Raw genomic sequence first — 24,635 nt, 5'->3', positions numbered from 1 at the left:
ACTAATATTATAAAGCTGAAGAGTTTGTTTGAACGCGCTAATCTCAGGAACTACTGGACCGAATTGAAAAATTCAATTAGTGTTGAACAGACCATTTATCGAGGAAGGCTTTAGGCTATAAAACATCACGCTGCAATTATTAGGAGCAAATATTGACCCTAATAAAACAGCGTTAGCAATATTAAGTCAGTTGATTGAAATATTTACATTAAGACTATTTTCATCGATATAGTCTTTCCACTCTTGTTGTAACTCCATATCCAGACAGATCAGAGTTTCCATTCCTTTCACCGCCATCTTGGAATTGTCGCTCAGGGTCAAATGTTCCGAGATACTGATGGTGGAACATGGCCAAGGTGGGTTTGAGTTCATTAGGGCGATAATTGGTGTTGTCTGCAAAGAACATTTGTTACATGTATTTCTTTTTATGTGCAATGAAGAGTTTACAAACAAACTTAACATTTTTTAATTATATGTAAAAGGAATACATAGGTACATTGGTATTATGTATTTATATAATATGTTTCTTTGTACTTGGGATTCTCATTTTAGGCGACGTGCTAGCAACCTGTCACTATTTGAATCTCAATTCCATCAATGAGCCAAACAGCTGAGCGTGGCCTTTCAGTCTTATGATGAATATTGGCTCTGTCTACCCCGTAAGTTTAATAAAGTTCGTAAACTATCTAGATTTATAAAGCAATTATAAAGCTGAAGAGTTTGTTTGTTTGTTTGAACGCGCTAACCTCAGGAACTACTGGTTCGAATTGAAAAATTATTTTTGCGTTGAATAGACCATTTATCGAGGAAGGCTTTAGGCTATATAAAATCATGCTTCAACTATAAGAAGCAAAGAAAGAATGGAAAATGTGGAAAAAAACAGGGAAATTATTCATCCTTGAGGGCTTCAATGATGCCCAAAATAACTATACCACTCGGACGAAGTCGCAGGCATAGCTAGTTTAAAAAACAAGAACAGTCAGCACGATATAGTATACTCACGTCAGTGTCATCGTTGACAATGATGTTGGCAAGGTCCACAAACAAATGTGGCACGTTTGGCACAATAGCACTCAGAGCCATTGTGGTCTTTCCCGGCAATTTTGATGTATACGTTTCTTTGTTGCTGATGAGTGCTGAAATTTAATTACATACTTACAGGTATGTGTACCGTGTGGTTCCCGGCACCAATACAAAAAAGAATAGGACCACTCCATCTCTTTCCCATAGATGTCGTTAAAGGCGACTAACGGATAGGCTTATAAACTTGGGATTCTTCTTTTAGGCGATGGGCTAGCAACCTGTCACTATTTGAATCTCAATTCTATCATTGAGCCAAATAGCTGAACGTGGCCATTTAGTCTTCAAGAGCTCTGTCTACCCCGCATGGGATATAGACGTGACCATATGTATGTATATATGTACTTACAGGTACCAAAATAAAGAAAGGAAGAAAGAAAAATCGTTTATTTGGTACAATAACAAAATATGAATTGGAATTAGTGAATTTTAAATTACATGCATGCACCAAAAATGGCCCTCGCTCAGCATGTGTCATGGCAGAGTCATGACGCTGGTTTTCTGCGAGTACTATACTAAATAAAACTAAACTTATAACTAAAAGTAACACTAAATTATATCATTAACAAAAAAAATTTGAAATATAACTATAACTAGAATTTATCGAAAAATTGTTTGTTTTTGTAATTACTAAAAGGTAAATTTAAACTTGAACATTCCAAATTCAATTCAAAGTGTAAACATACATACATACATTGATAAAATCACGCCTCTTTCCCGGAGGGGTAGGCAGAGACTACCTTTTTCCACTTGCCACGATCTCTGCATAGGTACTTCCTTCGCTTCATCCACATTCATAACTCCCTTCATGCAAGCTCGGCGGTTTCGGGTACTCTTGACCTGACCCTTTACCAGGACGTCCTTAATTTGATCAAGATACGTCCGTACAAAGTGTAGACTTGCTTTTAAAATTAATAACCTTAGGTAAAATAGCCAAATAGCTGAACGTGGTCATTCTGTCTTTTCAAGACTGTTGGCTCTGTCTACCCCGCAAGGGATATAGACGTGACCATATGTATGTATGTAACCTTAGGTAATTTACCGTTCAAGTCTTCAATAATGTCCGCGATGATATTAAATGGTCCAGTAGACACGCTGAGGACCTGTTTAACTGTGATCCAGACTTTATCACTAATGTTGAAGATTTCGTGGTCCATCAAATCGAGGAGACGAAACAGTAACTTCAAACTGGAAATAATAATTCAAATTATACTGTTAAAATATCTAACGTACTTACAATTGTACTATAAAAATATACTGCGGTTCCGGGCACCAATACAAAATAAAAGAATAGGACCACTCTATCTGGTTCTCATGGATGTCGTAAAAGGTGACTAAGGGATAGGCTTATAAATTTGGGATTCTTTATTTAGTCGATGGGCCAGCAACCCGTCACTATTTGAATCTCAATTCTATCATTAAGCCAAACAGCTGAACGTGGCCTATCAGTCTTTTCAAGACTGTTGTATCTGTCTACCTCGTAAGGGATATAGACGCGATTATATGTATGTTAAATAAAATGTTAACTAAAACTATGCACTAGTATAAGAGTTTCAAAACTAAATGAAGTTATTGATTGATATAGTAAAATTTTAGCATGTGTTATGTTATAGCTGTCCTATAAAGATTTATACAAAAAATAATTAATTATTATTGTATTAGGAAAGAAGTATGCAGAGATCGTGGCAAGTGGAAAGATGTAGTCTCTGCCTACCCCTCCGGGAAAAAGGCGTGATTTTATGTTATGTTATTGTTGTGTTGTATAATTATAATATCACCTTAAATGCACACTTCTGTCGATGTGACTTAAATTGAACCAGAACTCTTTAGCCGCCTCCATTAATTGCATAACTCGAGATTGTACCTCCTCATTCATGCCATATGTTTTGTATTCGAAAAGGTATGGCAAGTCTGTATTCAGTTTCATGTATAAACCCTTCACATTGTTTATCAGTTTGGTCCAGTTTATCATTTCTAATGGACTGTGGGACGAATTTGATACTTTGACTATCTGGAACGAAGGTCACAACATAATGAATGAACGAATGTGTAGAAGAACTGCGATATTTGGGGTTAAGTTTTAGTTTCACAAGCTTCTTACAAAAACAAGACTGAAAGAAATATAAATGTATTAAATATGTGTAATATATACGGGACAAATTACACAGATTGAGTTAGCCTCGAAGTAAGTTCGAGACTTGTGTTACGAGATACTAACTCAACGATACTATATTTTATGATAAACTAGCGACCCGCCCCGGCTTCGCACGGGTGCATAATTATAAATGTTATTAATTATACATAAAAACCTTCCTCTTGAATCACTCTACCTGTTACAAAAAACCGCATCAAAATCCGTTGAGTAATTTTAAAGATTTAAGCATACAGCCAAACAGACTAAAATAGCGACTTTGTTTTATACTATGTAGTGATACTTATAAAGATAAACATCCAAGACCCAGACCAATCAGAAAAAAGTTCTTTTCTCATCATGCCCTGGCCGGAAATCTAGTAATGTGAGGATTGTCTTCTGTATATTATCCACGGCAAGACGTTTATCATCACCTATAGTGATAAGGGCCAACGTAGGAAAGATGTAGTCTCTGTCTACCCTGCCGGGAAAAAGCGTGATTTTATGTATGAATGTTAAACACTTACAGCCTTAGCAATTATAGAGTCGGCTTTCAAACCATTCTCAATGACTTCGGATGTGTCGCAAAGTGTTGAAACGAGATCGTCTTCAGCAGTTGCAGGGAACTCCAAGTATGATGATGCAGAAGCTAAGGTTCTGTTATTGCTGCACACGATGTCGTTAGATGACGTTGAAAGGCATTTGTAGGTCTGTGACAAAGAAAATAATAATTATTAAGAAAACATGTGCCGTGTGGTTCAGGGCACTAATAGAAAAAAGAATAGGATCACTCCATCACTTTCCCATGGATGTCGTAAAAGGCAACTAAGGGATAGGTTTATAAATTTGGGATTCCTTTCAGGCGATGGGCTAGAAACCTGTCAATTTTTGAATCTCAATTTTATCATTAAGCCAAACAGCTGAGCGTGGCGTTACAGTCTTTTGATGACTGTTGGCTCTGTCTACCCCGCGGTGGATATAGACGTGACTATATGTATATGTATGTTTACAAATAATATTTCTTGTTGGCTAGTTGTTTTTGATTGCTTAAGCAGCCCTTGTTTTTATAAACTATAGCTGTTTTGCATTTAATTATGACGTAAAACGGGACAGCGATAGTTTATCACATATATAATATATAGGTACTACGGGTACAGGAGACTTTACCTTCTCTTCACTAAGCATGGTCAATAACATTGTCTGCAGGATATCAGGATACTGTTTCTTCAATTTCACTATCAACTCTGGTGGCATTAGTCCAAGTTGTTCATTGATGGCTCCTACAATTGTGGTGATGTCTATCAAGGTCGGAGATATTTTGTACTCAAGCAATGGATTCTGCTTAACTACCTCTTTAGCTAGAGCACCGTGGACTGTTATTCTGAAATTTATTAGTAAAATCTTTAAAACGTGTCGTTTAAGGCGACTAATGGTTAGGTTTATAAACTTGAGAATCTTCTTTTAGGCGATGGGCTAGCACAACCTGTCACTATTTGAATCTCAATTCTATCATCAAGCCAAATAGCTGACCTTTTTCAAGATTGTTAGCTCTGTCTACCCCGCAAGGGATATAGACGTGACTATATGTATGTTTAAAACATTACCTATAATTTCGGCCAAAATATCAAATGGTGGAACACAAATGAGGGTACTTACAACATTTGCTTTCCAAGATGTCCTTTCGCTTTGACGACTTTCATAAATTCTGAATCTTCAGTTACATTGAACAGTTTGAGCCATTCAACTTCGGGTTTCTCCACTTCGTGAATTTTACTCAGTGCATTTGTAAAGTTCTTTATCACATCAAACGTTCTTTCTAGTGAATACAACTGGTCAGTTACGTCCTTGCCCAAAGTTCTTTGAATGACCAATGAAGCCATTATATTTATCTGTAAATAATTGTTAATTGAATTCATAATAAGCTTTTATTAAGATCTTCTGATGACCTGTATTTCAATTATTTTGTGTGTACAATGTTATTCAAGTTACAACTTTAAAATAATAAAATAATATTCCAAACTTATGTTAAAAAAAAACTTATTTTAACTTTGAAACTCTTTAAAAGTAGGTACTCCTTCTCCCTTTTTTTTCTTATTTTTTAAGTGAAAGTAAAGAAGATTGGTAAAGTGATTTTGACGTGAATGCGGACAAACCCACTGTCATATTTATAACATTAGTAAGGATTAATATGTGGCCGTCCAAGCGAAAAGGGCCCACTGAGCACTTTCTAGTTTCCGAGATATTTGAGATTTTGTGAAAAAAGGTGGAAAATTGGCATAATGCGATTTTAATGGATTTTAATGCAACATGCAATGGGCTACATTTTCGTATAATAATCGTCTGTAAATAACGAACACAACGTGAGAAAATTGCAATTATATGTTTAGTGAAAAGGGACCAGTTATCAACACTCTTTAAATTGAATGATTGAAATTGAATTCTATAATGATAATGAGTTAAATAACAACTAATGTCGATGTTTAACCAACCACAAAGACATCTACTGTCAACAGCGATATTTTATAATAGAGATTTTTTGACTAACGGTGTCGCGCCAAATGTCCATAAGTCACGAAAAGCTCCTTACAATTATTATAATTTACAAACCAGAGCTGATGCAGTTAATTATATAAAACAGTACTCCAATGATAATGGTTTAGTTTTACTTGGCCGTCTACCAGGTCACCGATATAATTCTGATCTAGTAATACTTCCTTGCAGTATGACCAAATCATACGTTTATAAAACATATTGTGATTCACTAATTTCACTGAATAATATTCCTGTTGGTGGGAGTACTTGGTACGACCTCTGGGAAACATTTTGCCCAAATGTTGTTGTGCAGAAACCGAAAACTGACCTTTGCGCAGTTTGTCAAAAAAAAATACTCTTTTGATTTTGCTCAGCAAGTTCATTTACCACATAGCTCTCAACAGATAGGGCCATTATATTTTTTGACAGGGTTCAAAGTCAGTTTATTTGGTGTAATAAATAAGAATCTATGTAACTGACAACTAGATCTCTAGCTATTACAGTTAAAAATTTTATTGTATTCAACTGGGCTCTTTTACTAAACTTATTATAAAGTTAGTTTTAAGCTTCTATTTTTTTATTCGATAATGTTTCCATAACATTAACTAATTCATTTTATACTTAACATATTGCTCTATAATAATAAATTATAATCTATGTAACTGACAACTAGATCTTTAGATAATACAGCTTAAACTTTCAATGCCTGTTTCCCAACAATTTGATTTTTGTAAGTGTGAACTTTGAAAATTTTTTATTCCTATAAATGTTATTATGATTAATTTTTTTTTTATTCCATATGATCAACCAACTATTTAACTATCCAAATATGGCCTTAACTCAATACCACCCAAGTGGTACCTTTATGCTTGGACTGCCACATATAGTACTCACATTATCTTTGACGTCGTAAATTCCAAATGATTTGATCAAATCGCTAATGTAGGCTTTCCACGCGTTGGTACACAAAATATTCTTCAAATCATCGGCTTCATTTTTTGAAATCCAGAAGAACCCTGCGATCCTACTGCTGTCGCAAAACATCTGATTTGGGAAATTCAGTTTCGATGTCAGGATCTGAAAAAAAAATTGTAAAAAGAGAATAGCCTCCTTAAAACTTTTCCTTCTATCGAAGTCAGTTAAATTTCTAAAACTTCCTCCTTAGTGGAACACATTTCTGAAAACCTCATCAAAATCGGTTAAGTGAAACGCGAGATACTCACGGACAAAGATACTCGTACATGCACATTAAACTTAAGAACCACCTTTTTTTTAAATGAAGACTGTTAAAAATTATCATTTTTTACATTACTTGAAATGAAGAATCGGCAGTGTCAACATTTTGTATAACACAAAATTCATTAAAAAGTTCAAAAATGTCGTACAAAGAATAAACGAAATCATCAAACTTAGAATGTTGATTTTTAAGACGCCAAATTTTATCAACATAGTTACTTTAAAATCTTTGCAAGGTATTGTGGTTCTTTAATTTGGCAATAAAGTTTATTCTATTCCAAAAATTGAAATTGTAATTTGACTAATAAAGATTTATAACCCACCTGTGTCCTTTCAGCATCAGCCAAAGCATCGAACCCTTTTCCCACAACATTAACTGGCAGACTTGTCAAAACTTTAACACCGTCGGCGTTCCTCAAGGACACGTCATAGGCCATCTGCTGAATGTGCGTGTTTATATCGATAACTTTAAGAGCTCCTTCCATGAGTTTTGCGAACAAGGTTGAGTAAAATGACACTTCGAATTTGATATCGTCTGGTAGGAACTTGTATATGAACTTGGTTATTTGACCTATCCTAGAATGAGAGATGAGTTTAAACGATTAATAAAGAGAGTGTTCCTCAAATGCAATATGATTAAGCGACATGTAATGGTTGAAATAGATTCAGAACTCAATAATTATTCATTCTGCATACATACATATGGTCACGTCTATATCCCTTGCGGGGTAGACAGATCCAACAGTCTTGAAAAGACTGATAGGCCACGTTTAGCTATTTGGCTCAATGATTGTATTGAGATTCAAATAGGGACAGGTTGCTAACCCATCGCCTAAAAATAATCCCAAGTTTGTAAGCCTATCCATGGGAAAGAGATGGAGTGGTCCTATTCTTTTTTGTATTGGTGCCACACGGCACATTCTGATTGGTTAGTATTTTTATATAAATTCAATTATCTAAAACCAACATTAACAGACACAAACTAGGCGAATGTAAACAAGGTTTAACGACACAATTTGGTAACAATACTATCAACAACGCTTACACATTAAAAACTCCATCTGAAGTATTATTCGTAGTCTCTTCAAATACTGTGATTGCATTTCTGAAAAGCTGTGCAGCTGGTAAAATACTTATTGGTCCATCTTCCTTAACCCTGAGGTCATCGATGGCACTGTTTGTTGCTGGTTTGACTATTCTGTTTAAATATCGTACTCCTGTTACTAGTGCTTCGGACAAATCGTTAAGTGTTTTATAGACTTCAGTGTCACCGAACGTTGGTTCAAAGGTTTTGATTATCTTTGGTATTCTGCAAAAGATTTTATCGTGTATTAGGTACTCTCGATTTGAACTGGTTAAAGGTTTCTGAGAGAAATAAGAGGAATTCAAAATGTTTTACTAGATGTGTGGACCCATAACTTGAAACTAAGCAGCTAAGGATTCTAGGAATGATCAAAGACTGAGAGAGGGAGCGAGACTGAGAGAAGCAGTAATTTTCAGTGTTAAGTACAATCATGTAATGCCCTTTGCTCCTCCAGAGAGGTGTGGCCATAACCGCGACTTACGATGGATGATGAGAACAATCAGATAATCTAAAAACTTACATAGTCATATTGAAGTAACTGAACTCAGCATCTGTTCCCAGAAACAAATTGACTAGTTCTGGAGGTAAGAAGCTCTCGATTCTGGTCATGTGCATCACCGCAGATAATGTGGCACCCAGCTGGGAGATGCTGTTATCACCAGACAATTTATAGTACATGTCGCCAACCTGCACATTATAAAAAGAAATATGTATATACGGAAAGAGTAGAACAATATTTATTAGAGACACAGTCTGTAAATATTAATGCAGATTTCTTTGTCCGTATACTTTTAAACTGATTTCAAAATTATCATATTTTTGTATTTATTTATTTATCACAGGGTCAAGGACTTCTATTAATAATATTCTTCCTTTTGACATTAATTCTGGTTATATCCTCACTTCTCTTAAGATCAGCCTGAGGGTGGCCTTTTAAAGCAGGACTCATATTTTCATTACATTTATAATTTCACTTACCATAACAATGTATTTCTCAAAATTCACTTCCATCATGAGTTTTATTGCTATCTTTTGCAACTGCTCATCAGATAGAGAACATAGCTTTTTTGCTAAAATATCCACTTGTTCTTTGTCTTGTATTGTAAGAATGTCTGATAGGAATTGTGCGCTACATCTGTCTAACCCTCCTTTAAGCAACTGTAAAATAATAAATTGTGTTAAAGTCAAAGATACGTTTGAAATAAAACTAGGAAGAATTTGTTTTGAATGTAAGAGAATGGACAAGATTTGTTTTAGTAAGATTTAGTAGCCAAGATGACAATAATAAAACAAATTTCTATAGTATACCTATAAATTGTTACTGTTAAATTAATATGAAACAAGACTTTGATCATCAAATTGATTGAAATCTGATTATTCATATTGGTTTATTCAAATTTTAAAGATTATATAATTCAAATAATATAGATTGAAACTTACACCTTGGAAACTGATTTCTGCCGACATGACCGCGTCAGTCACTTCATTTGGAAGATGCAACTCTGAAGCTATTGTTCTTTTCACTCTGTCCGGACTTTTGAAAAGGTCCTTAACACGTAAACCATTTTCTGGAAAATGATTAGGCACTTAGAACCCATAAAAGTAAACTATTAAACTTATTTTAAATGCAAAAACCAGTGTTTCTGTCTATAGGTCTATGGTATGTTTGTTACACTTAAAATTTGTATGAATTAATTGTAAATTGTCAACATAGGCTACTTATATTTTCCATGGATACGGGAAAATCTGGTAATTAAAATATGTATGTCTAGATGCTAGATATATCATTTATTTTATTATGTTTGTCATTCTTTCATTACAGTTCTAACAAGTATTGAAATCGGATCGTCTAAACACAATCGGTAACATTCTGTTATAATTCCTTTCAAAGAAAATAAACGTAAGGAATAATTTAAATGTTCACAATTCGAAACGAAATCCGACCCTTTCAAAAGCAAGTTGCTTACTGCTGATATCAACAAAGGTTGGTTGGTCCACGATGTCGGTCAACGTGGAGAGCAGTTTCAATGCGTCCGGCGTTGTTCCAGCCACATCTAAGACGGTCTCGTTGTATATCAACGGTGAGAACTTACGCTGCAATTGGGTTAATCTAAAAATAGAGAAAAGTAGAAAAATAAATATAACAACAATCAGGTTTTTCAAGGATATACATCCTTGAAAAACCTGATCTTATTTACAAATAAGGTGAGGTTTCATAATTAAGTACTTCTAGGTTTATTATCCCTCATCTTACCGTATTTGCTATTGCATATTTGGAGGGTTCAAAGCATTATTTCGAGACTCTGACTCAGCTAGTAGTGAACCTTGGGGTACGCCATACTAAAAATCTTTTCTGTACCGAACATATGTACATACATATGGTCACCTCTATATCCCTTGTGGGGTAGACAGAGCCTACGGTCTTGAAAAGACTGATAGGCCACGCTCAGCTATTTGGCTTAATGACAGAATTGAGATTCAAATAGTGACAGGTTGCTAGCCCATCGCCTAATAAAAGAATCCCAAGTTTGTTAGCCTATCCCTTAGTCGCCTTTTACGACATCCATGGGAAAGAGATAGAGTGGTCCTATTATTTTTTGTCCTGGTGCCGGGAACCACCCGGCACCTCTGTATCGAATATCGTCAATATTTGACGAAAGTATCTATCTAATTTCCTGCGAATAATGAATTTGGATGGAATTGTTGACATAACCGATCGAGAAATTATAAATTCCACCGAAGAAGACAATGGACATGCATTAAAACGCTTACTTGGAATCTTCGTAAGTGGGTATTTCGTCGAATTGATTCATCGGCGAGCATTCATTATTTACACCACATAAGAAAGATTGCAGGAACGTTAGTAGCCCAGAGCTGGGCAGCGCTCGAGCTGGAAATGAACCTAAAACATTGATAGAAAATTTGCTATTAAATAAAGACGTTAATGGTACCACCAACAAATTCGTAAAATTGACAGATGTTTATTAAGGTATCTTTGTTTGCGCATCTCTAGGTATCGACTTGGGCACCTATAAATAGATGAAAATTATGAAGGCTTTTCTTATGATACCTGAATTTATGAATGACTAAATTAATTTCAAAAGGTTTTTATTCCAAAGGTAATTCATAGATATTTAAAAAAAAGTATTTTAATACTTACATGTGGGGAAGTCTTGATTATCTACATTTACTCTTACTATGTATAAGCTGGACATGACTGCTATAGCCCATGCTATCCCTACAAGAGTTATCTGAAAAAAAAATTAATACGATACCCTTAAAAGCTTACTTACTTTTATAGATTTCTATAAACAGATACAACATTTTTGATGCGATCTTGATCCAATATAATTTTTACTAGCTTATACCCACAGCTTTGCCAGCGTGAACTTAGCGCTATCTACAAAAAGCGACAAATTTAGCGCCGCCTACAAATAATATACCTAGGTTTTTCTCTAATCCCACGGGAACAATATTTTTTACCCAGCGAAAGGTACCATATGTCTTTCTTCAGACTCTTAAATTATATGTAGGTACGTAATATTTCACGAAAATTAATTCAGTAGATAACTCGTGAAGAGGTAACAGACAAACTAATAAACTTACTTTCGCAATTTATATGATAAGGTTGGCAGTCGCTTCGGAATAAAAACCACTCACCCAATCCAGGATCTTCAATCTCTGGTCTTCTCTTTCAAAACACACATCACATCTAGACGGGGTAATCATGGCCAATTGTGACAAAAATCGAACATAGAATTCTCAAATTTATTTCCGTACCAGTTTCCGTTTCCGTATGAGGTAGTCCTTCCATAGCAGCAAACGCAGCTGCTGCGCGCGCGCCATCGCGACAACAAACGTCACCCCCACCCCGCATTACTGAAACAAATGTTTTTATTGAGATTTTGTAGTAGGTACAAGGCAAGTCAAAAGATTATTTTATAGAAAAGGGACGGAGGAATCTTTTGTACTGCAAATTCGATGTCTATTGCTAGCGAGAATGAACTTTTTCTGATTGGCCTGGATCTTGAATGTTTTTATATATGTATATATGTATTTATTTTAAAATATAATATTGTTGAGTTAGTATCTCGTAACACAAGTCTCGAACTTACTTCGAGGCTAAGTTAATCAGTGTAATTTGTCCTGTTTATATTTATTTCTACTTGCTACAACGCATACTTCTCCCGTTTCCTCCGCATTCATGCATATTCGACGATTACGGGTACTTTTAACGTCTACCATTTTTCGAAATTTGGTCCTTAAAATTCCGATAAGATCAGCCTATAAGCCTGTAAGTTTTGCCATATGTTATGTAATATAAATTTCTTTCGTAAATCTGTCCTCATCTATTCTCTCGACATGTCCAAACCATCTCAACATACCCTTTTCAATTTTGGTCACCACATCGTCTTTCACTCCACATATTACTCTTACATCGATATTTCTAATTCCATTTTTTTTAACTAACACAATGTTTACTTCGAAGCTCACATTTCAACTGCGTCAAATTTTTAATGTAATTACTGAAATTTATCAATATTAAAAATACTTAGGTACTAATTAATTTGGTCTCAAATTAAACACGGAATAAATAATAAACCGAAAAACGCGCGGTAAAAAGGTTAGTACATTTTTTTTTGTAAGTGGACAGTTATAATCTATTTTTCTTTGCAAACGAGGTAAAGAGGTTGAGGTTAATACAATTCTAATAACTAAACACTTTATATTATTTTTTTTAATTTACGTGGGTGGAGCCGTTTGGCTATATGACTGATGATTATAAAATAAAATGATTGTTGTATATAGCCTTATACATAGTCATCTTAATAATCATCACATATCTTGAAGCATGCATGATAGCAGATGACAGGTCGTGGTCACGCTCGACGCAGACCTGCAGGAAATGACAAAACGGTATGGACGGACGAACGACCATTATGTATATATATAGTTGGTTATTATTTCATTACATCCGTGAAGGACGGGTTCTTATAGTTTCTTCGGAAAATGGGAGAATTTTGATGTCAATAGAATAATAAAAAATATTAAGATGATAAGTAAATGTTTTTTTTAAAATAACATTTTCAGATATCATTTATTTATTTATTTACGCCAATAATACAACGGTAATTAGTAGTAGTTAGTAGGTATCATAGTATCTTTAGTTATCTTTATCATAGGACGCAGATGTAAAAGTTTAAAAAAAACGTTAAACGAAAAACCCCGTTATTTTCCGTTCCCGTGGGAATTTCGGGAAATCCTCTCTTAGTTCATCCCTAGACCACATATGAAAACCAAATTTAAAGTTTCTAGACCCAGCGGTTTGGGCATTTCGTTGTCTGTCAGTCATTCACACGGTAACGCAAGTGTTTAATTTAATAGAATTTAAATTTTATTATCCTAAAAATAATGTTATTTAGGTACTTAAATACTATATTAACAATGCCTTTCAAATTTGAAGTGTTTCCCCTACTTCTTCAACTTATCATCAAATTTTAAGGTGGTGAAAATTCAGCTTTTGGGGATATTAAAAAAAAGTCGAATTGAGCACCTTCTTTTTTGAAATGGTTTAAAAAAAATCATCAATGATTATTGGTAGAATTATAACACGATTTGATGATGGCATGAAGTCGACTATCCCGCGGGTTAATGGCCCAGGCATAAGACAACTACTTATTTGTTTATTCAACCTAAGTATTTAACAGATTCCGGGTACAACTTTTCAAAGAGTGTTAGAGTTAGTGCAGCTACACAGATGATATTGTAGTTTATATTCTGTTCCATGACTCAGTTAGGTTCTTATTTCCAAAAATACTTACCTACTTGTTAAATACATATATTTTCGGAGTCAATAAAGTTATTTTCCATGTCTATGCAAAAATAACTACATGAATATGCCACCGAAACGTGACAATGGTATACTTTAGTATCAAGGAAACGTGAGCCGAAGTTATATGTTCAGATTATGTTCATTAAAAGTCTATTGTACTAGCAATCCAGTTAAAACAGTAATATTAAGCGGAATGACTCATAAAACCTGATGATTTTTGACCGACCTTCTCAATGGAAAGTGCTTTGTTATATAACAATAGCTTGACGTATGCAAATAACGTATGAACATACAAATGATTTTTCATATTGGTCCATTGTTAGATATTCTTCCTCCTTGCTTTTAGTCTCTGCCTACCCCTCCGGTAAAGAGGCGTGATTTTATGTATGTATGTATGTATGCATCCTCACCATTCTGAACAGGAGCTCGGGGTATGCCTGCATGACCATGGACCGCTTATGAAGCGTTTATCTGACCTAAGGAACATTTGCAGGTTAACCTAACCCGTATTGGATCGATCATGGTTACACATCCAGTTTCCTGAATGTGCAGGTTTCCTCACGATGTTTTCCCTCACCCTAAAAGCGTTAGTTAGTAATCAAACAAATGTAGGTACATAACTGTTTTTAAAAGTCATTGGTACATGGTGGGATTCGAACCTATGCTTTTCTGCGCATCACGCATTTTAAAGTTACAAAATTATTAAGAAGTTACAATATAAAGGCATTTAGCAAAATGTGGTCATTGAGTCCTTAAGGAATTAAGACGAACGTTTGTACATATGTAATGAAAGTTCTAACGTAATAAACGAACAAACAGAAATAATGTCACCTAACACTTATTACTACATCAGAGATGATAGCCTTGATCTTGGTTCTCTTTTAGATAGCATCGTCCATTATGATGTTCTTACGAGAACAATCGTTATGATATGATCTTACTTGTCTTAACTACATTGTATTCTTATTTCGCTCTTATATCGTCATAGTGGCTATTTTTATTAAGATTTTTGTTATTTCAAACACGTCCCTATATATAACTGCTAATATTTTTCCGTGTTTACAATTTGAATTCGCGTTTTTTTATTACGCAAAAATTAAAATTAAATATTTTTTTATCAACTTTTTGGCGTTAGTGGCGCCTAAAATAAACGAATCTACAATTGTAAAAAATACATACATACATTTGGTCACGTCTATATCCCTTGCGGGGTAGGCAGAGCCAATAGTCTTGAAAAGACTGAATGGCCACGTTCAGCTATTGGGCTTAATGATAGAATTGAGATTCAAATAGTGATAGGTTGCTAGCCCATCGCCTAAAAAAGAATCCCAAGTTTGTAAGCCTATGCCTTAGTCGCCTTTTACGACATCCATGGGAAAGAGATGGAGTGGTCTTATTCTTTTTTGTATTAGTGCCGGGACCCACACGGCCAAAATAGCGAAATCTAAAAGAAAAATGAAGCGATTGGTTGTAAAATGTAAAATAGACAAGTGTGAAATGGCCTAATTTTGCATAATGACTGTGACTAATACGAGAACTAGCCATTGTTCCAAATTACGGAAATTATTACGTACACGGAATTGTAAACAATCTCTGAGCCTTGTTGTTTAGAATAGGACCAAAGATCTTGTGGATATCGTAAGAGGCGATTAAGGGAATTTGTGTATTTATCTAGTGTAAGCTTCTTTGCTGGTATGGTGGCGAGGAAAAATCAAGACGTGCCGGCTGTGAGGCTTCATTTCACGTAAAAGTCAATTAAGGGAAAAACTTATATCTTGGGTTTCTTTTAAGCGATTTTAGCTACGTGACACTTTTTCTTAATCTTAATTATGTCTTTATACCTAATTGCTTGTTGCCTTTTAGTCTTGTGACTATTATCTTTGTCTACCCCGTCAATGATACAGGCGTGATACCTATGTTTATTCAGAAACCAGGATTTAAAAAAAATATACCTTTCAATAACATAACATATAAGTTTGGTTAGTTGTGAAGTTGACGTTGTTGAAGAAAATGCTGCAGTGCAATTTGTTACCGCTTCTTCTGCACTGACGCTTTGGAAACGGCAGGTAACTTAATTTTAAGTTATTAATTTGACGTCAACCAATGTTGTGAAGCCAAAAGATATGACAATTATTAAGTGATATGAAGTGTCCCATAATTTTTTGAATTTGAATATGAACCATGTTTATAAGGCAACTAAGGAAAAGGCTCAGTCGCCTTTTACGACATCCATAGGAAAGAGATAGAGTGGATACCTCTCAATGCATCTACTTATTTCGAAACTATAGAAGATGTCAGTTGACTTTGACAAAAAGTAAGGTTTCTATATACGGTCAATGTGGACAAATGTTCCTCATTTATTTTTTCATCAAATTTATTAATGACTTAAGCTAAGAAGCATTTCGGTAGATTTTTGTAACCTTGTTCGTTACAAATTCAAGGTAACAAAAGATTAAATTAAAATAACTAACTAAACATATAGGTACATACATAAAGTCACACGCCTCTTTTCCGGAGGGGTAGGCAGAGATTATATCTACATATATTATACATCTATTCACTACCCATGATCCCTATATTTTCTTTCGCTTCATCCGCATTCTTAAAATTTTTCATGGATGCTAGTCTACTTCGGGTATCTACATACATACATATGATCACGTCTATATCCCTTGCGGGGAAGACAGGGCCTAGAATTGAGATGCAAATAGTGACAGGTTGCAAGCCCATCGCCTAAATAAGAATTCCAAGTTTGTAAGCTTATCCCTTAGTCGCTTTTTACGACATCCATGTGAAAGAGATGGGTTGGTCCAATGCTTTTTTGTACTGGTGCCGGGAACCACACGGCACAGTTAAATTATAAGTATAATTGCAATATTATCTTTTATAATATATAAATGAACGAATTATAATTTTGTTAAGAAACAAAGTCCATAATTCCGTCGTCAAAAAAGTAAAGTAAGTACATTGGCAACCACTATTTGTAACTAGTTATAACAAAACCGTAACCAAAACATTATGGTCGCAATGATCATTTCAATAAAGTTTGGCGTTAGTTGTTTTATAAACAAGGAGGAGACGTGTTGAACAAACATCTAATGTATGTTTAATGTCGGCTCTCGTTTGGTTATGATACACTTCGCAAAATATCCAATGACAAAGTTCTAAAAACAATCTTAGGGTATTTATTTGTTTATAAGGAGCCCTAAAAAACACTTTTCTGTCTTAATTTTAGCTATTTTATAAAAAAATCGAAAAAGAAAATGCAATATTCAAATATGCCGCCAAAACGCGACTTTTAGCAATATGACGGCCATGGCATGCAGTGACGTAAATTTCGCATAAATATCATACAGAGCTTGTTAGTGTTTCGAATAGTTTTAGAATTAATTGTTTCAACGCGCTTATCTCAGGAACTACTGGTTCGAATTGAAAAATTATTTTTGCGTTGAATAGACCATTTATCGAAGAAGGCTTTAGGCTATTATACGAGTAACATCACGCTGCAACTATAAGGAGCAAAGAAATAATGGAAAATGTAAAAAAAACGGGGAAAATTATTCATCCTTGAGGGCTTCAATGATGCCCAAAATAACCATTCCACGCGGACAAAGTCGCGGTCACAGCTAGTTTTTGATAACGCAGAATGTGCATTTCTAAAAAAGGGACATTTCGCTAAATGTGCACTTCGCAATATGGTGACTTCCTAGGATATGACAAAATTTGGGCGTATACTAGAGAAATGAATGTGGATGAGGCGAAAGAAGTATGCAGGGATCGTGGCAAGTGGAAAGATGTGGTCTCTGCCTACCCCTTCGGGAAAGAGGTGTTTGTTATGAATGTATGTTTGTATATCTAGAGAAATTTTACAGGGGACGCATAGCCCCTAATCAAGATGTAATGGGCTTCCAATGGACACACGTTTTCACTTGCCTCTTTTAGTACAAACATACACGTTTATATCCCTTGCGGAGTAGACAATGCCAACAGTCTTGAAAAGACTGAAAGGCTACGTTCAGCTGTATTTATGATGGGATTGAGATACAAATAGTGACAGGTTGCTAGCCCATCGCCTATGAGAGGTATACCAAGTTTCTGAACCATCCCTTAGTCGCCTATAAGAGATAGGTTTAAAAACTATTAGATATCCATGGGAAGGATATGGAGTGGTTCTATTCTAAAACGCCGGTAACTACCTTCGAAAAGGCGACATAGGGAACGGCTAATAAACTGGATTCTTCTTGTCGACTAGCAACCTTGGCTCTGTCTTACCCGCAAGGGATGTAGACGTGACTATATTTATGTAGATATATATACATAAATATAATCATGTATATACCCATTGCGGGGTAGACAGAGCCAAATGTAATATAATGTAATGTATATATTTATGTATGTCAATCAAAATCTAAAGTAATGCTTACATTGTAATACAAAATGGCGGCCGTGGGGCTTGTTCATGGCTTGTTACACAAACCTGCCATTTTGGATCTATAATTTGCGAATAATCACGAAATTACTATAAATTACCTTTTCTGTACCTACTGTGCACTTGTAATTACACTTGGAGGTTCGGTGTATCAGTAAAACATACAAACATACATACAATCACGCCTCTTTCCCGGAGAGGTAGGCAGAGACTACCTCTTTCCACTTGCCACGATCTCTGCATACTTCCTTCGCTTCATCCACATTCATAACTCTCTTCATGCAAGCTCGGCGGTAAAATATATCTTACATTCATTCACTCATCACGATAAAGATGAAATTTGGCAGGAAGATTGTTACTAGGAGACGCCTACTAAGAAATTTATCGTTTTACGCGGACGAAGCCGCGGTCGCTCTATAGTACATTATCAAATAGTCCAAATTAAGAGACGTTCTTTAAATTTCCCTTCCCGTAGGTATTAAGAGAATACATACATTCATACATATGGTCACGTCTATATCCCTTGCGGGGTAGACAGAGCCAACAGTCTTGAAAAGACTGAATGGCCACGTTCAGCTATTTGGCTTAATGATAGAATTGAGATTCAAATAGTGACAGGTTGCTAGCCCATCGCCTAAAAGAGGAGTCCCAAGTTTATAAGCCTATCCCTTAGTCGCCTTTTACGACATCCGTGGGAAAGAGATGGAGTGGTTCTATTCTTTTTGTAATGGTGCCGGGAACCACACGTATTAAGAGAAATACGTATAAATATTAAATTAATGCATTCATAAAGTTCTTCTTTCATTTCTTTTACATACATATAACCACGTCTACATCCCTTGCGGGGTAGACAGAGCCAGCAATCTTGAAAAGACTGATAGGCCACGTTCAGCTTATTGATATCATGCATGTTACATACTTATCTTGCAAACATAAAAAACTCATGATGATAAACACCCACTACATATAATTATTTACCATAACATAAGCAATAATTTGTCAATGCAGATTGATCATTTGATTGCTGGTCAGAAGTCACGCGTGGTCACACCTCGGTGGTCACGACAAATGGTCATAATGCCTCGTCATTAAAAAGTAGCGAATGATTCTCAAAAATTTATGCCTACCGGAAACGGCGGGTCACAATAGCGGCAACAATTTTCGGCTGACAGGCGTCCGAACAGATGAGGACATACATACATACGGTCACGTCTATATCCCTTGAGGGGTAGACAGAGCCAACAGTCTTGAAAAGACTGAATGACCAAGTTCAGCTATTTGGCTTAATGATAGAATTGAGATTCAAATACAGATGAGGACATCAAATAAATAAATATATACGGGACAAATTACACAGATCGAGTTAGCCTCGAAGTAAGTTCGAAACTTGTGTAACGAGATATTAACTCAACGATACTATATTTTATAACAAATACTTATAAATATAAACATCCAAGACCCAAACCAATCAGAAAAAGTTCTTTTCACATCATGCCCTGACTGGGATTCGAACCCGGCACCTCCGGTGTCACAGACAAGCGTACTACCGCTGCGCCATAGAGGCCATCAAATGAATAGTGAATGATTGTATAAATGTAATTGTTAATTAAAACGATAATCTATTATATTTTTGAAATAGGTTAAATATATAATATTGTTATTTAAGATTAAATTTAGGCCGTGCGATTATCGGCAGTTTAGAATAGGACCACTTCCTCTTTTCCCCACGGATGTCGTAAAATGCGACTAAACTTGGTATGGCTTAATGATGAAATTGAATATTAATTACATCACTAAGCTATACAGCTGAACGTGGCCTTTCAGTTTTTCCGACACTGTCGGCTCTGTCTACCCTATAAGGGATAAAGACGTGGTTATATGTACGTATCTTAATCAAATATACAATAGCGGAATACTCTCACAATTTTTTATATAATTTGAAATACCTTTGTCTTCTACACGTGTACCTACATAAGAAAATCCTACTAATATTATAAATGCGAAAGTTTGTGAGTATGTCAGTATGAATGTTTGTTACTCTTTCACGCAAAAACTACTGAAAATTTGGTATGTAGGTAGCTGAAGACCCAGATAACATATAGGCTACTTTTTATCCCGGAGTTCCCGCGGGATTGATAGGGTTTCCATGCGGAGGAAGTCGCGGGCGGCCTCTAGTATATCATAATGATGATAATAAAATAATGAAATAAACTGGCGTAAACATATGTCATACTAAACATATATATAGTATATCGTGATAAATATGATTTTTGTACAAATATGGCATTTGTAATTCATAGGTTTTATTTCCGTCGCAGGTGTTAATCCTTTATGGTATACTCGCTTCCTGTCTATAAATCTAGGTCTTAATAAAAATCTAGATACATAAATAAGATCATAAAAATTAAAATACAAGGAGACTATTAGATGAGCTATACTAAGTAATGAGTACGCGTGTTTCCCGACACCACGTCATTTCTCTTTACCAGGGACGTCGTAAAGGCGATTAAGGGAAAATGCTATACTTTTTTATTGGTGTCGGGAACCACACGGCACATGTCGCATAATTTTTTTTCCATTTCCCCGGGATCGGAACCCTAAATGTTAAGTTATAATTTTAGCCATTATCAAGATAATACTGTCGATAAGGTAGCGACGTTCAATCTGGTTTTAGCTGAGGCTTGCCTGCTTACCTTGATTCAGATTTTAAATAACATGGTACAAGAACTTATGTAGGTACTCTTTAAAAGTACCTTAAGGTACTCATTGATTGGAATAGTGGTCTTATGCATTTCTAAGTAACTTTTTCTTAAGTTATGCGTAATGGTGATTATGCCAAAAAAATTTAGCCTTTGTAATGTGAAAATAGCACAGATATGTAAATAAATAAATATAATAAATAAATATATACGGGACAAATAACACTGATTGAGTTAGCCTCGAAGTAAGTTCGAGACTTGTGTTACGAGATACTAACTCAACGATACTATATTTTATAATAAATACTTATATAGATAAACATCCAAGACCCAGGCAAAACAGAAAAAATCTTTTCTCATCATGCCCTGGCCGGGATTCGAACCCGGGACCTCCGGTGTCACAGACGAGCGTACCTACTACCGCTGCGCCACAGAGGCCGTATATGTATATAGTTAATAGCCTTTTTTTGCTTAGTCACCGTTAAATATATATATTTTTTTTAATATTATGTTAATTCAGACTTTTTAGTATAAATTGTTTAAATGTACTAAACCTATGCATCAAATCAAAGTTTTGTTTCTAAATTAAGTTTCAAAGATTAATTTTCTCTGAAATCTTACAACTTGTTTTATATCTCTTTTTATTTCATTTTAAAGTTATTACACCTTTATTTAAAGACCACAGCATCACCACACTGCATCTTGTACCGTGTTCAATTAAATGCTGTGAAACGCAAAAAAAAAACAATAATTACGTTGCGAGATAACGAAGATGAGACAAGGACGCAAAGCTGACTTGTTACATCATTAACATGGTAATAACTAGTTGAATAATAATTTCATAATAATAATAATTAAAAAAAAAAAAACAACGCAAACCTTTTGTTCACGCTATCTGTACTTAATCTGAACAAGAAAAAAGTTAATATATTACTAGTTCTAATGTCAACAATTGGCAAATTTTAAACACAATTTTCTTATATTTTTAAACGTCGTAAATCTAGAAAATCTAGCAAAGCTGAATGAATAATCTTAGATCATACGATGTAAGATGGAACTTCACACGGGAACGAAATCCCCGGCAAAAGCTAGTTAGATTCAACATAATAAGATTCAACATAATAGTGTTAAAAGCAATTGTTTTAACGCAACAAATGATAGTAATGTCAGCAATTGGCTCCGAGGAAGCGTTCGAAGCAATCTTCTGCAATTTTACATAATATGCATTTTTATGAAGGCATAGTGAGCGGAGGTACAACCGTGAACTAAAGTTATAGGATTTATTATTATTTACATACACTTATTAATGCCGTGTGGTTCCCAGCACCAATACAAAAAAGAATAGGACCACTCCATCTCTTTCCCATGCATGTCGTAAAAGGCGACTAAGGGATAGGCTTACAAACTTAGGATTCTTTTTTTAGGCGATGGGTTAGCAACCTGTTACTATTTGAATCTCAATTCTATCATTAAAATAGCTGAACGTGGCCATTTAGTCTTTTCAAGACTGTTGGCTCTGTCTACTCCGCAAGGAATATAGACATACAGCTGAATGTGGCCTTCCAGTTTTCGTGATCGTTGGCTCAGTCTAGATAGATAGATAAAATGTTTATTAGACAATGCTACAAAACAAACAAAACAATAGTAAATATAAAAATAAATATGTGGTTATTGTCACGACGTGTAGGCACAGAACCATTATGTATAGTTAAAAAAACTGTCTCTGCCTGTCTTCCATATCTACATATACTTCCTACTACTATTATAAAGGCGAAAGTTTGTATGGATGTTTGTTACTCTTTCACGCAAAAACTACTGAACCGATTACCATGAAATTTGGTATGTAGGTAGCTGAAGACCCAGAATAACACATAGGCTACTTTTTATCCCAGAGTTCCCGCGGGATTGATAGGGTTTCCATGCGGACGAAGTCGCGGGCGGCCTCTAGTATACTTATATACTTATATTATAAAGCTGAAGAGTTTGTTTGTTTGAACGTGCTAAACAGTCTTCATATTTTGTAAAGATTTGTCAGCTCGACTGCCCCCTTCGCACAGCAAATCCTACTAATATTACTGGAAGAGATTTCTTTTGAAATAAGTACTTAGCACCTTTGTACTATAATTACTGTAATAAATGCTCCTGTATATAATTTTGTGTACATAAACGTAAATAAATATTATAAATGCGAAAGTTTGTGTTGTGAGTATGTCAGTATGGATGTTTGTTACTCTTTAGCGCAAATACTACTAAACCGATTACGATGAAATTTTGGTATGTAGGTAGCTGAAGACCCAAAATAACATACAGGCTACTTTTTATCCCGGAGTTCCCGCGGGATTGATAGGGTTTCTTATTTGACGTAATATTCGTATTGACATAATTAGTTCTACATTCATTCATGATTTTTAATGTAGACAATGTGCATTCGTTCACGATTTAGATTTAAGAGACCTATATTTGTAAATTGGCGTCCGATGAAAATGCTGCAGTGTAGTTTGTTCCGTCGCTTCTTCTACACATGTGTTTTGGAAGCGGGAGTACCCAGTTGTAATTAGATTTAAGTGATGTGACGTCAATAAGTGATACATAGTAGCCAATTTTGAAAATAAATCTATTCTATTCTATTCATGCGGAAGAAGTCGCGGGCGGCCTCTAGTTAAACATATTTGTTGTTTATTGGAAGTTGGACGGCAATGTTCTCTCAACGCAATAACGCTGATCGTTTTATTTGCACAGAGAACGATTTTAGCGTTCCAAAGTATTCTTGTTATTGGCTACATACAAACATATTATGACGTCTTTATCCCTTACAGCGTGGTCAGAGCCATTTCAACATACATAGATATCATCACATCTATATCCCTTGCGAGGTAGACAGAGCCAGCAGTCTTAAAAATACTGATAAGCCACGTTCAGCTGTTTGGCCTGATGATAGAATTGAGATTTAAATAGTGACAGGTTGCTAGCCCATCGCCTAAAAGAAGAATCCCAAGTTTATAAGCCTACCCCTTAGTCGCCTTTTACGACATCCGTGGGAAAGAGATGGAGTGGTCCTATTCTTTTTCTAATGGTGCCGGGAACCACACGGCATACTTGACTGGTTTTTCCATTTATTTGGCCAATCAAATAAATGACACAATACCTATATAAATATTTGGATGGATTCGTGTCAATGACAGTACGTAATGACATACATTTTGTTGTTTGCTATCAATTTAATAAAAGCTTGTTGACTTTGCAGAAAACTGTTGTGTATATTATGTGCCATAGATCATTTTCATAATGTTTGGTGTTTAAGTGCATACATAAAATTATTTATTACTCATGATCAATTTAATTAGATTTTAATAATAACATTGTTTGGGATTCTTCTTTTAGGCGATGGGCTAGCAACATGTCACTATTAGAATCTCAATTCTATCAAACAGCTGAACGTGGCCTATTAGTTTTTTCAAGACTGCTGGCTCTGTCTACCCGCAAGGGATATAGACGTAACTGTATGTATGTATTAACATACATATGTTTATTTGGTATTTACAATTTACAAAAGTACTGCTCGTAGCTAAACCTTTTTTTTTTCAAAAACGCCAATTTTTTACACGATTCGA

General features: G+C 35.1%; 1 protein-coding gene across 3 annotated transcripts in view; it reads right to left on the bottom strand.

Annotated features, from left to right (window-relative positions):
- The window catches only part of LOC106140036 (phospholipid-transporting ATPase ABCA1), a 262,166-nt gene that overhangs the window by 49,731 nt on the left and 187,800 nt on the right, over nt 1-24,635 (bottom strand). Inside the window, exons 1-17 of one of the 3 annotated variants that reach the window (XM_060950387.1) lie at nt 11,844-12,082; nt 11,224-11,314; nt 10,836-10,965; nt 10,031-10,173; nt 9,504-9,631; nt 9,042-9,221; nt 8,584-8,750; nt 8,025-8,288; nt 7,303-7,555; nt 6,638-6,820; nt 4,868-5,100; nt 4,379-4,592; nt 3,739-3,921; nt 2,859-3,091; nt 2,123-2,268; nt 1,003-1,136; nt 208-393 (exon numbers count right to left, since the gene is read on the bottom strand). In XM_060950387.1, coding sequence (XP_060806370.1) covers nt 208-393; nt 1,003-1,136; nt 2,123-2,268; nt 2,859-3,091; nt 3,739-3,921; nt 4,379-4,592; nt 4,868-5,100; nt 6,638-6,820; nt 7,303-7,555; nt 8,025-8,288; nt 8,584-8,750; nt 9,042-9,221; nt 9,504-9,631; nt 10,031-10,173; nt 10,836-10,965; nt 11,224-11,314; nt 11,844-11,909 — 2,934 coding nt within the window. In that variant the 5' untranslated portion in view covers nt 11,910-12,082. Of the gene's footprint in view, nt 1-207; nt 394-1,002; nt 1,137-2,122; nt 2,269-2,858; nt 3,092-3,738; nt 3,922-4,378; nt 4,593-4,867; nt 5,101-6,637; nt 6,821-7,302; nt 7,556-8,024; nt 8,289-8,583; nt 8,751-9,041; nt 9,222-9,503; nt 9,632-10,030; nt 10,174-10,835; nt 10,966-11,223; nt 11,316-11,843; nt 12,083-24,635 lie in introns of those variants that run through there. The other 2 variants (XM_060950388.1, XM_060950389.1) reach the window with 2 other exon arrangements.

The sequence above is a fragment of the Amyelois transitella genome, chromosome 21 (assembly GCF_032362555.1).
Source record: "Amyelois transitella isolate CPQ chromosome 21, ilAmyTran1.1, whole genome shotgun sequence".
Taxonomy (NCBI): domain Eukaryota; kingdom Metazoa; phylum Arthropoda; class Insecta; order Lepidoptera; family Pyralidae; genus Amyelois; species Amyelois transitella.
Note: the sequence above shows the minus strand (reverse complement) of the source record. Positions and strands in the feature narration are given on the sequence as shown.